This window comes from Anser brachyrhynchus (assembly GCF_964034855.1).
Source record: "Anser brachyrhynchus genome assembly, chromosome: 7".
NCBI classification, from domain to species: domain Eukaryota; kingdom Metazoa; phylum Chordata; class Aves; order Anseriformes; family Anatidae; genus Anser; species Anser brachyrhynchus.
Window position 1 is genome coordinate 11,557,686 of NC_137701.1, and position 13,001 is coordinate 11,570,686.

General features: G+C 43.1%; 1 protein-coding gene across 3 annotated transcripts in view; it reads left to right on the top strand.

The window, feature by feature from the left end:
- The window catches only part of TRPM8 (transient receptor potential cation channel subfamily M member 8), a gene marked incomplete at its 5' end in the record, with an annotated part of 141,129 nt that overhangs the window by 4,299 nt on the left and 123,829 nt on the right, over positions 1 to 13,001 (top strand). Inside the window, one exon of one of the 3 annotated variants that reach the window (XM_080600185.1) lies at positions 10,405 to 10,466. The exons of the other annotated variants lie outside the window; for them this stretch is intronic. Coding sequence (XP_080456311.1) covers positions 10,434 to 10,466 — 33 coding nt within the window. The remainder of the gene's footprint in view (positions 1 to 10,404; positions 10,467 to 13,001) is intronic. 3 annotated transcript variants of the gene reach the window in all.

Consider the following 13,001-nt stretch of genomic DNA (forward strand, 5'->3'; position numbering starts at 1 on the left):
TTTATATACAGATCTTGGAAATGAGGAACTCTCGTGGAATTTCCTTTGAGCATGAACCGTTACCTTCCTCTGCTGTTTTGTTGCATGATGGAGCATGCTTTCCTGACTGATGAAATGGGAACTAGACAGGACTAGCTCTGAGTTTCAGCTCCTAAACCAGGAGCTGAAATGTTGATTGAGAAGAGATGAAGCATCCTGTCCTGATCTGTGACAGGATTTGGTGTAAGTACACTCAAACATCACAGATAAATAGACACAGAGGCTCATTTGCAGACCTAGCAGAAAGGGGATTAGGTGACAGAATGGAGAATATAAGTACTCCTGGGTCATCCAAGGGAGGATGGTTATAAGAGAATCCTAGCTGATAGTTGTAAGCAAGATTTCAGTTCACTTAGCCTGCTTTGTGGCTTGTTCATGGTCTTACACCCTAGCTGTTCATGTTTGGTATGAGCAGTATTGTGCTTAATATGCAGGGCATGTCTGGAAAAAAACAGGTGATAGAGAGTTAGAGATGCATCTTTGTGCCTACTGATACTGACATTGCCATAAAAACGGAAATGAAACCTATATGGAAAGCAAATATGGAAACATCAGGTGTTCCTGAATAATTTTTGTCATATTCTGCAGTGAAATGTCAGTATAGAACTTAAATAGGTTACTCTTCCTCTGGTAATAAACGACGTTATTTTACAGGGTAAAGATTTGGGTTAGTCAGTTACTATTACGGAGTGATTAGATTGCTCAAGAGGCTTTGAAACAAATGTAACTAATGAATTAACCTCATTCACAGAGTGTGAAATCTATTCTAGGATAAATGCCAACTAGTTCAAACAATACTAATTATGGGGTAGCAACAACAAGCATTTTTCGAAGCACTAGCTTGTTCCTCAGTGTTCCTGTCATAACTGGGAAAATGCTATTTTATACTAAATCTGCTAAAAAAAAAAAAAAAGATAGGATGGCAAAAACAACCTGCATTTCTGAAGGAGGGGGCATGGATCAAATTCCTTGCAATGTCAAGTAATCCTCCTTTAAATGTCTTCTGCTTAGAAGTGAACGACATGCTAGCATTCTGCTGCAGAGCAATGAACTAAGAATATCCCTTTGAGCCTGTGGGGTCTCCTCCTTGGGGAGCTTCAGGAGGCGCCGGGACGTGGGGCTGGGCACCCTGCTCGGGGTGTCCCTGCTGGAGCGGGGCTGGGGCGGGTGGGCCCGGGGGTCCCTCTCCGCCTCAGTCAGTCTGGGATCCTGTGATTCCATGATACTTTGATTCCATGATTCTGTGATTCTTATTAATCTAGTTTCTCTGTAAAAACATCTGCAGTATTTACAGATTTATGGAACTATCATCTGCATGAAACCAAAGACATTATTCAGGTCTGGAGCTGTGCTGCAGCTTTGCTCAGGCTGATAAAAGCCTGTGTTTTAGTCTTAAAGCAAGGACTTGAAATGTTCACAGTGAAAATAAATGGCTTCTTCAGATGATGAAAGAACAATGGTTTTAAGCGTTAAGTTCTATGCACGCTATCCAAAGCTTAGACAGCTTCATTTCAGCAAAGACTTGAACAATACACAGTAAAATACTTGTTTGATTGTAGGTTATGTGCCTGGTGATATTGGTACCCTTGAGTCAGATTAATATCTTGAATTTTATACCAGCGTGGGTTCAGTGACAGCCTCATATCCCAGTTCCAGAATACTCAGGACAGCGTTGAGCTCTCAGCACTTTATTGAGCCTTATCATCGCTAAATATGATTACACTGAAAGTGACTCTGAGCTTGTTCCTGTTGTCACATTTGTTGACAGAGAATCAATATTTGATCCACCACATAATTCCATGTTAAGCTCAGATCTCACTTCAGCTGTGGTATATGCTGGCAGGGCTTTAAATATTAGGGAAACCTGTACGCTCACCTTTGAACTTTCAAACGTGTTCCTGATTTCATGCAGAAAAAACATAGGAGAGGTCACTCTAGATTAGTTCAAATTAATCTGCCAGAACAATGACCTCAATTTTGCATATTGCATGGATAATGCTCTAAAATCGTGTGATAAGGAATGAGAAACAGGATGAGAAAATGATACAGAGCGTCAAAACAACTAAGTCTGGCAAAACTGTCACCTGGATGCTATGCTACAAGGACCTGTAGGTGACTATCAAGGAAGATGATGATCCAGGACTGTCACAGCAAGATACGTTGGTGAGACACCAAGAGCGCTCCACTTCTGAAGGTCTAAAGAGCTGTATGGATATTCCTGGTGTGACTGAGGTCATGATCTACACTGGCACTTCCCTGTCCCTTTCCAGAAGAAGAAGGTAGCACAGGAGTTTTCACAGGCTTTGTGCTGCCACAAATGTTCTCTTTGGTCTGAAGGCAAGAGAGAAATCAGAACCATGTGCTCACTTGTCGGCGAAGATCGCGTGCAGCTTATCCCACAGAGCATGACGCTGCAAAAACAGCTAACTCAGCATCCCCTGATGTGGAACGCAGGTGACAGATTGCATATTTTAAATAGTAACTTGAGACACGCAGCTGCAGAGCACAGCTATCTCCACATTTGTCTGCTAGGAAAGTAAAACTTTCTTTCTTGTTTTGGGGAAGAGGGCAAGCCATCATTAAACAGTGAAGGGGTGTGAAAGAGCATGAAAACGAAGCTGAAGATGGTAGTCAGGGGGGTCATGGTACTTCCCTACATGCCCTAGATACTTGTGTGTGCTGCTTGGATCTTGTCCTGCTTCTCAGTGCTAATATCAAAAAAACAGCGGGCAGCAGACTGTCACTTGAGAAGGGAGCAGCAGGCACTCAGCTGTAGCTGTGCAAAAGGCTTCCTGGCTGAGGGGTAGAGGCAACACCAAATTCCATGGGAGGACGTGGTGGGCCAGCAGGGTTGCCCACTTTGGTGCTTGTGCTCGCAGGATGGCTCTGGACTCCCAGCAACAACATCTGGAGGAGAGCCCTGCTGCTTGTACCGATGGCAGCAGTTCTGTTGACGGCATTTATTCCTGTGTGCATTGGACGTCAGCATAACTCAAAATGACCTTTCTTAGCAGACACAGGGCTCCTGTGGCCTGCCTGCACTGCAGTGTGGTGCAGTCCGTGCAGAGATCCTGGGCAGAATTCCCTGAGAAGGGGCTGGTGCTCACTGCTTGTGTGCGTCGCCTTATATGCCCTCCTCTCAGCAGCCATAGCTTTCTCACAAAGATGTAATAAGATCCCGTGGACTATTTGTCTAGAGACAAGGAGGGGCTCTTGGCACATTTCCACTGTCACATTTTGCTTATGGTTTGACCAGGTTTGTCTGACCTAGTTCTGTTCATTAACTGGGCTTAATGGTGGAGTCCTGGAAATGTTCCCGGCTGCTAAAGTCAGGCTATTCCTTCTGCGGTAACTAATTGCAGTTCAAAAGTCCTTCGCCAGCCACGCATCATAACATTAACATTTAAAAATAATAATAAATTAAAAAAAAAAAAAAACACAAACAAACCATGTCCTCTGTGATTTTACGCTTTGAACAAACTCCTTACAGTGGTGAGATTTACATTCAATATCACAATGGTACCGCGGGACCCCGCTCATCAGTTTCTTGCTGCTAAGTACATAGTGAACTGGAAAATCTGTTTCCTGTGTACCCATTACAGAACTGTTATCGCAGGATAGAATGAAGCTTTGCATTGCTTTCGCTAAGCTGGGCAAGATTTTTCATTCCAGAGTAACTTGCCATCAACTTGCTACAAAGGAATTTGGGAAAAAGTGTAATTAATTGAAATGTGATACAATAATAATTTGAACTCCTGGAGAGTGCTCAGCAGTTATTACAGATAGGGAGGTCCATTAGTACTAAACTTCTAGCAAGGAGGCAACCTTTAGTTGAACTTAGGGTGCCAAAATCATACTCATTAGATCTAAATCAGGTAAAGGACAAAGTAAAGTCCTGTTTTCCATGTGGAGTTAGCTTCATCCTGAAATGCTTTGGACTTATCCAAATTTCAGGTCACCTTCAGAACGCTAAAACTAGAGAAAGGACCTCAGGTCCTAAACTTTGAAAGCTTCCCTAGCTGTTACTGTTTAAAAGTAAGTTTCCCTGTTGTGCTTGCTGTCAAGAATATTCAACCTGCAGCTCAAAATGTTGTGCCTGATCCCCCTGAATAGCTGAGCTCTGTCTCAGTATGCCATTTAGTATGCACATCCTTAACAGACAGAGCAGGATACTACTGTAAAGCCTATTGATTCTACTGCTTTATAAATAGCCAGAGGTTTGCTGATAGAATTCTACTGGAGCAAATATTACGTGCTTGGATTAGCTACCGACTATGTGAATGTCAGAGGAACCTTCTTCTGGCTTTGCAGGTCCTGAGGTGGGTCCTTGCAGGCTTCCCAGACCCGAACTGCGTCGGCTGCACTTGGTTCCAGCTTACTGACAGCCGTGGAGCCAACAGCATGAGCTGGTACAACAATCAGTCTGGGAGCCGCTGGGTACCTGCCCAGGAGGAAGGGTTTTCTGAAATTTTGCATTCTGGGGCAGGTAAGTTGCTCCAAGTCAAGCCACACAACCTGAGGTACAGGTTTGATACCATGGAAGGCCAACTCAATCAACATAGTGCCTAGTCATCCAGCAAGTGCCAGAAATCCTGTGTAAGGAGTGCTTCTTCATGTGGATGGAAGTGACTAGGATTGAGGTGTCCCAGCCGAGTAAAACCACCGCAGGTGTCTACTTGAGAAGTATAAATCCTTCCCTGCATAGGGTACATCCCTTTCTTCAAAACAAATAGCATGATTTCTTTTATGCACAGTTCCGGTATCTCAGTGGCAGAATCCTCTCTTCGTTGTTCATTAGCTCGTGTACAATCCATGAAGCAAGATGCAGGATGAACTCTTAAAGCCTGATATTACAAAATATTAACTATAATATAGCTTTTTTGTTGTTGCTGAGAGGGTCTGAGCCCTGGTCCCACGGCCTTCCATTATGTAGTGCCCAGAGGGATCAGAAATTCACCCTTCACCAGAGATGCCCTGTGTAAAATGGAGTTGTCTTACTAACTGTCTGCTGGTAGGAAGGCAAATAATGCGGCTGGCCTTGCTGGTGTGCTTAGGAGGGGAAGGAAGGTCTTGTGATTGGACTGTATGCATGTTAAAGGGAGACCAACTCACTGGAAATGAAGAATAGAAGAGTTTGAAAAATAAGTAGGATCACGGCCATGAGGGACTGTTACCAATTGAAGAACAAACAAACAAAAACCCCTACCATCAGCTTTACACCAAAATATTTGAAAAGGAAAGCTTCCAAAAGCTGGACATTGCTCATAGGCACAGTTTCTGTAAGTGCCACAGTAATCTGCTGACATCAGTTGTGAGGACTCAGATGTACAGACTCAGATGTATTTTCTCTGCTGGAAAACATTTCTTCTGCTCTTCAGAGGCTGACTAGATTCTTTCTCCTGCCCTTGAGTTTTTTGCAAAGTTTGCCTTAGCTTTCCTGACACTTGAAGAGGGAAGGGCTGATCTCCTTTGCTCGCATCTGAAGGTGGACAGTGTGTTAAAAAGAGAGGTCAAGTGCAGTGCAATAGCTGTCAAAAGAGGTCTTGAGTATTTTAGGCACAGCGCTTCAGTTAAAGTCAAAAAACAAGTATCACAGCCTTCAAAGAAAGCTCAGCTGTTACTTCTAGAACAGCTCCTGGGGCTCTATTATCCCCGAAGTGTTCCTATGGTGGAAAAACGACCGCATCCCCAGTATGGGATGGAATGATTTCAGACAGCATACAAAGCTGAAAGACCTCAAGGCTTAGCCTCACCTTATCTTGTCTACATTTTTAAACTGGTGTCACTACTTTGAAATGCAAAACCAGATATATACGTAGGTCTGCTCAAACTCAACTGACTTGAGGAAGCTGCAGATATGAAGGACCTGTATTTTGCAGGCAAGGGGCTAGGATGCAGACTTGTCTCTACCCTGTCCTTAGTCAAATACAGAATGCAGCAGACTGCTATTGTCCCAGATCTTAAGGGCCAAAAAAGCAGTGAAGTTTTGGCACTAGTTTTCAGAAGAGCTGGCTGGATGAAGTAAGATGGAAGTATGTCATGGGTTGTTAATTGTTCCTTTCTCAATCATCTGAGCTGTTACAAATACCACCACGTCGTTATCCTTGGGCCCTCAGCTGAATTTTGATGACCAGCATGGAAAATGTTTGAAGCTACCACTACACACTCCTCAGTACTCCACACAAGGCTGCAAAGTCCTGGATCAGAAAGATTTAAAGTCAACTCAGCCATCATAAAATTTAATAAAGTGAGAAATTTCTGCTGTGGTCTCCAATAGCTTCAGGTATATTGTCTTGAGAACTGTAAACGCTTACTTATAGCTTTATCGATTCACTGTTTGATTTGAAAAGGCACAGTAGACCTTTGGATATTCCCTGAGCCTTTTTTTTTTTTTTGCTGTGTTTGTGTGTGCGGAGTGATAAGCTATATGAAAGGGACTTGGGATAAAGCACTCTTGAAGATGAGATAAATTTTTGCAGCAGCAGTTCTGGTTTTTAGACTGGAAGGTGGGATCGGAAACTCATCCCTCATACAGCTGACAAACACTTGCACATCTGCTGGAGCTGTGCATGCTAAATAGACTTGGAATTGCAGTTGCCTTGCAGAACATGAAATCTGGAAGACGAATGCTTCTCTAACATGAAATACTTGGCAGAAGTCTCAAAAGCTAATTTCAGCTCTCTACTCTGTTCTTTAGGGGAAATAGGTTTAATTGGCAGCTAATACTTTTGTTCGTAGCATCATGCACAAAAGGACAAAAAACGTTACTACTTTTTAGGAATAGCATTGCTCCTGTTGGTGAAAGTCAGGGGCTGCAGGAATTAACTGAGATAAAATGTCTAGCAAGGGCTTCAGGATACTGGTCACCAAGGCCAAACTAAATTGCATATATCAGGAACTTCATGCCTCTCACATCTGAATAGGTCTCACGACTTCAGATAAGAAGGTATTCCAAGGATCTACCAGTCCTGCCCATAAAGTTGGTTGTCTGATGCCAATCTGAATTACTTATGTGGATGGAAATGATTTCATGGTCCGATACCCCACCTTTGGGGGACAGAGGTCAAGGTTGTATCCTTAAATTCAGTAGCAGTTTAACTAGCTGGAGTGAGTGCATGGCAAGGATCAGCATCCGCTTGTGCTATAAAGCTCAGGGGACATGCTGTTCTGCAAATACCCTAGTTTCTGAATTACTTCTCTAGGAGCAAAGTTAGCCCCCAAGGATCACTGCAAGGTATCAAGGTCTGCTAATGGATAGGAAAACAATGAAGAGCACAGCTTCAGTAGAGATTACAATTGCATGGTATTCTGCACTCTTTGCCTACGTTGACTGTTCCTGGCAAGTCAAGGACCTAGTCTTTTCTCTAGGGTCATGGTTGGGATGCATCGACTGGTGCAGTACTCATGGCAGCCTGTTCTTTCTTGGGTGCCTAGCCTCAAGCAGAAAACTTGATGCAGTAATTCTGCATCTCATACCTCGTGAAAACAATACCAAGAGGAAGTGTGCCTCTAAATGAAAATGGGGAAATAGCTGGGAAAGACAGAGTAAAGCAAAGCAACTTCATAACCAAAACAGCAGCAGCATTGCAAAGAAATAAAGAGAAGTCACTTCCCAGAAGAGATTTCCTTCTGTAGCTCTTGTTTCATTTACTATGGCAAGAGTGAGCAATCTTGGAGTGACTTGGAGCTTCCCCTATCACAGTAACCAAGACACAGATATACTGTTGTTGGTTCCTCTAAACAGTTTGCTTAGAAACCTTTCAAAGGCATTTTTCATTGTGTTGCAGTAGGGGAATCGCCACTGCCTCTGAAGTTAAAAGCAGAACCATAATCCACTTGGAAATGTAGTGTTTACTAGGAGATGGGGCAGCTGAATGCAAGAGCTGGTGACATTTGTCAATGGCTGCCTTTGTAACAGGACTGAAAAAACAGGCAGTCAGCAACACCCTTCCTGCAGGAGACTCCAGGGGCTGTGTGTGACCACCTCCTGGTTGAGACCCTGCCTGGTCTGAAGAGACATTTTAAACTCGACTCAAAATTCTGGTTCAGTGTTTAGATATTTGTGGGAAGCATTCACAGCAAAATGGATGTGAAAGCTACATAATACGTGGATCGGTTCTGGGCCTGTAAGGAAAAAGCACGCTCACTTTCACGGAGCACTGGGCTAGCATTTGCCTTGGGAAGGCAAGTTGGCTTCTGCTGCTAGACAGCTGGTTGACAGAAAGCAGGCTGCAGTTGTTTTCTGTGTAAAAAGGTAATACTGAAACTGCTCGTACAGTGTTTTAAAGTGCGTCTGACTTGTTGCTGAACTGTGTAGTTTGCAGGCATACTCAGGTTAAATAGCATTAATCATATCTCATCTATATCGAGACATGAGGCACGGATGTGGGCAGTGTAAGGAATGAAAGAAACTTGGGGTCTTTTCCAAGTGGGGGATACCTACAGGCTTGCTTCCTGCTTCTACCTGTCTTCTAGGACCAACTGTCTGAAAATGGTTAATCAAATGTTTGCTTGGAGATGTACAAAGGGCTCAAAATTCAAATTGTATGGCACATGGGTGCCGTAAGTCAACATAACACAGAAGAAGTACATGAACTGTAAAACAGCCAAAAGTTCTGTAAGCTGCTCTCAGCTGTGTCAAAATACCTGTGTAACAGCAATAGAAATAGGGCACTGTTGCAAAGAAAATCACCCCAGCAATAACCAAATTGTGATTGGCAATGAGAACATTGTGAAAAAAAACAAAACACTTTTTTGTGACTGATGTCAAGGCTAGTGTTAAAGTAGTGTTCAACTTTCAGTCTTGCTTTTGTCCATGATGCAATGGGTTTTAATAAAATTATGAGTTTGTCAGAGATCTGAGACTTTGTTAATCATCTGAAGAATTGTAATGATTTGCCATAATGAATATGATAGAAGAGCAGCTCCTGTGTCTCGTCAGGCTGCTTCCATGGCTGCAACTGCTGTTTGAGGTAAGAAGACAGCGGAGTTCAGAGCGCTAGCTGACATGATCAGTCCTGGCATAGCTTCACTGGGATGTCGAGTCAGCCGGCTGCCTCCTGAAGAGTGAGTCCTGGTGGTGATAGTCACTCCAGCATTTGTTTAATTGGAATAAAGAGTAAAAATGTGTTGAAAATTGACTGGTTCAGTTCTAGACAAGCTAATGATGAACTCTTGCAAGAGAATTTTTATCCCCCTGAACTAGACGTCAGACTTTATCTCTTTCAGTTGGAAGAAAGAAAACATCCCAGTACTTTATATTAGCTCCTGCTCTGGGACCAACAATTTCTGTTGTCTCATTTAGACTACTTGCAGGTGTCTAATGCAAAAAGCTCAAAAAGGAAATAAAATAACTGGAGAAGCCATTTTGGAGTTCCACATGCTTAGAAGCTTTTTTTACGGGTAGATTTGATTGCAACAAAGCCTGTTTTGAAGACCTAATTTTAAGCCTGAAAACAATGGATTTGGAGAATGATGAAACTTTGCCAGATAAAGCTTTCTATAAACGTGTCTGAAACTCAGTAGTGGAGGTTCTTGTTGGTTTTAAGCTCGGGCACTATGTTGCATCTGCCTATAGCTGGCAGCTGTGCTGTGCAATGACCCTAAGGGCACTAGTTGCTGCCCAGGAGCCCATTTAAGTTCAGTTCAGGGACTTCGCTCGCTTCCTGGGCAAAACTGGCAGAGAGCTGCTCACCAGCTCAGTCCCGGCTCTGCTAAGTTGCGTACCTGGCCATAGACCCCGGTGATCTTGACCTCAACATGTAATTTAAATTTCTGGCCTGAGCTTGCAGCTGTACCATCACTATGACCCTGCCTGGTAGCCACTAGGCTGGTTACATGCCAGGTGAACACATATAGTTGGAGGACTAGGTTTGCAGCCATGCAGCCTGGAGAGGAAAACAGTGGTGTGGTCACCTTCCACCTTTACCCGCTCTTAATTTTCATGTGCAATGAGCTCTTATCAGATGATTTAGCATTTTGAAATGAGTTTATGGTTAGTTCTATGGAAACATCAGCTCTGTGGCAACCAAACTCAAAAAAGGAATTGAACAGAACGTTATGCTACTTTGCATAAGTCCATAGCACGTGTGCATTTGAATACTGCATATGGCATCTAAAGACAGGAAAGGAAATTGCTCAGAATGAATGAGACTGTAGATCTGCTTTGATATAGTTTTCCTTCTTCCTTCCTTCCTTCCTTCCTTCCTTCCTTCCTTCCTTCCTTCCTTCCTTCCTTCCTTCCTTCCTTCCTTCCTTCCTTGTCAGGACTTCTTAAGTAAGTTACTAAGTACAGGAAACCATATTTGAGCTGAAACTGGTTGTGACCGGGGGAGTCATGATGTGACTTTTTGTGTTCTTCCTTAGGCAACAGCTTCTGGCTGAACTGAAATAGGATGCTGGACTGGACCAACCTTGTCTGTGATCTGGTAGGGTGGTTAGTGAGGCAGTGGAATACTGCTGAGCACTTCTAAGCATTAAAGACAATAACTAATTCTTGGTGTTGATGTTAGGCTGGACGTTGACTAACTTGGGTTGGCCAAGGGAATGGACAGTCACGCTTATTTAAAACTTAGGAACATGCAGCTTGCCATCACTAGTTAGCAGGACATATTCATTTTCTGCAAAAAGATCTGGAGAGAGGAGGGATGGCCTCTAACCATGTGCAGAGAGACAGGTATGCAGTATATAAAATATATAAAATATATAAAATTATATAGATATACTTAGTCTCTAGCACTCTGATAAACTCATTCTGGCTGATTAAGCATACAGGGATATTTGACTGACCTTGTCAGCTGGAGGAGTGAATGGACAAAATAAATGAGATTTCAGTCTGTAAGCTGAACATACTTAATATGCTGAGTAGCAAGTCAGTAGCGCTCATCCTTTCCATTTGCTGGATGACCTGGTATTTGCAGAGAAAAATCTCCCTCTGTTGAATGTTTCAGGAGGTGTAATGCTTCTTGGTACCTGGATCCAGCACAAGTGCCTTTCCAAACTGGTATCTAGTTCCTGTCAATCTGCCACACCTCAGCATGGCTCTCTGAATGTGACCTAGTGCAAGTATTGTGGTTTGGCCCTAGAGAGCAAGGATTTCCCCTGTTCAGCAAGGCCAGGAGCCGGCTGCATTCCTTAATGTGCCGTGGGGTGCTGCAGCTCGAGATCATGCCTGTCCGGACCCTACTCTCCAGATCATGCAGTTGCTGTCTAGAAGGCTGTACAACTTGCTCCCTAGCTAAATAACAGTGCCCTGAATGTGGAAAGTGGCATGCAGCTTTTGTGCTAACCAAACACTGCATCTAATTTAGTGAGACTGCCTGATGCCAGGCTTGAGGAAGGCAGGAGGCTCAGCCCAGGTTTAGTGCTGTCCAGGTAACAACAAACCTTGAAGAAACAGTAATCAGCTCTTACTGCCTCGCTGAGAGCATGCTTCAGTTTAATAACCTACTTCTAGAAAAGGTCCCTGAGGAAACAGTAAGCTGCAGATGAAGATCTCTACAGGAGTTTAATTAGTTGGTGTCCTTCAGAGAAACATACTAGCTTTTTTTTCAAGTCTCTTTAAGAACTGGGCCTCTGGTCCCTAATTATCTTGTTCTCGCTGCCTGGGACAGCTAAATAATTATGATCTGAACTGGGTGAATGAATGCAGTAAAGTGTTGTTCTTAAATGCAATCAGCCACTCATGGCTCTGACAAAAAGTGTGATAATGTAATAGCCCTGGATTGCAAGAGATCGACGTGAATGTAAGAACGATGCAAAATGCTTTTCAAAGTCGGCCTAGGAATTAATCTTTAGCTTTACCTTGTTAGATGATACAGGTCCTCCATGCTCCAGCTGAAGCTTCAAGTGATCTCTAAATAAGCATGGCATCGAGTGAGCAGAAACCTAATCAGTAATTGATAGATCCAGTTGCATGTCCCTGTCACCCCACTGTATGCAGACCAGATTGAGCCACTGAGCTCTTAATGCAACTTCTAAGTAGCTTTAACTGTACTCTAGTGATGTTAAGTGCTTCATTATGCTAACAGTTATGAAAGCCGAACAGGCAAAGTGGGAAAGTGGTGCAATAATAAAGTTAAAACTTATCCAGCACCCTGGCAATTATTAGCTGGCATAGGAAGGCAAAATGGGAAAAAGGACACCCAAGATTACTGTATATAAATGGCTAACCTTTTTGTTTGTTTGTTTGTTCCAGCTGTCTAGACAGCTAGACAAATGCCAGGTTAATTTTTCAAGACACTGACTGCAAGGTGTTTTAACACTTATCTTTTATCAGGGGTGCAATCTGCCCAGATTGTCTTGTAGGGAATGATTCTATATCGAATACACTTGAAGGTTTTTCAAGGTTATATCACTTGATAAAGTCAAAAATATCCCTGTCCAAGATTATAATGGGCTTGGTATGTTTCTAAAATGATGCACCAAGTAGAAAGGCAACTGAGGTTTTGAAAATAGAATAGGAGCAGTGGAGCCCTTGAACAGATTGTTTGAATGACAGCTGTAAGTGCAGATTCCGTTTCTATTAATATAAATGTTCTTGGACTTAAAACTTAGAAGTGAAACAGAAGGAGAGTTCAGAAAAATCGTAATACTCAAGATTAAGGTATACACATAGTGCACTTGGAACAACGGTATAAACAAAAGCATATTCTTATAGCTGCGCCACTTTGTTTAGGCATTCTCCCTCCCAGTTCCACTGTTCACGTCAGTCTTCTCCAATCTGGTGCACGAAGAAGTGTTTTCTAGGTGTGAGAGCAAACACCAGACTTCACCAATATGTTTGTCTCTGCCTTGTGTCTGTTGCTTTGATGCCCTGCTTACAGCTAGCTAAGGCAACCGCCTTATTTAGGTCTTAGTTTCTGCCTCTGACAGACTCTGCCAGGCCCTGACTGGAGTATTAGTATGTGAAATTCAGAAGATGGCTGCCAGGAAAAGTCATTCCAGGCAAAAACCCAGTGTAG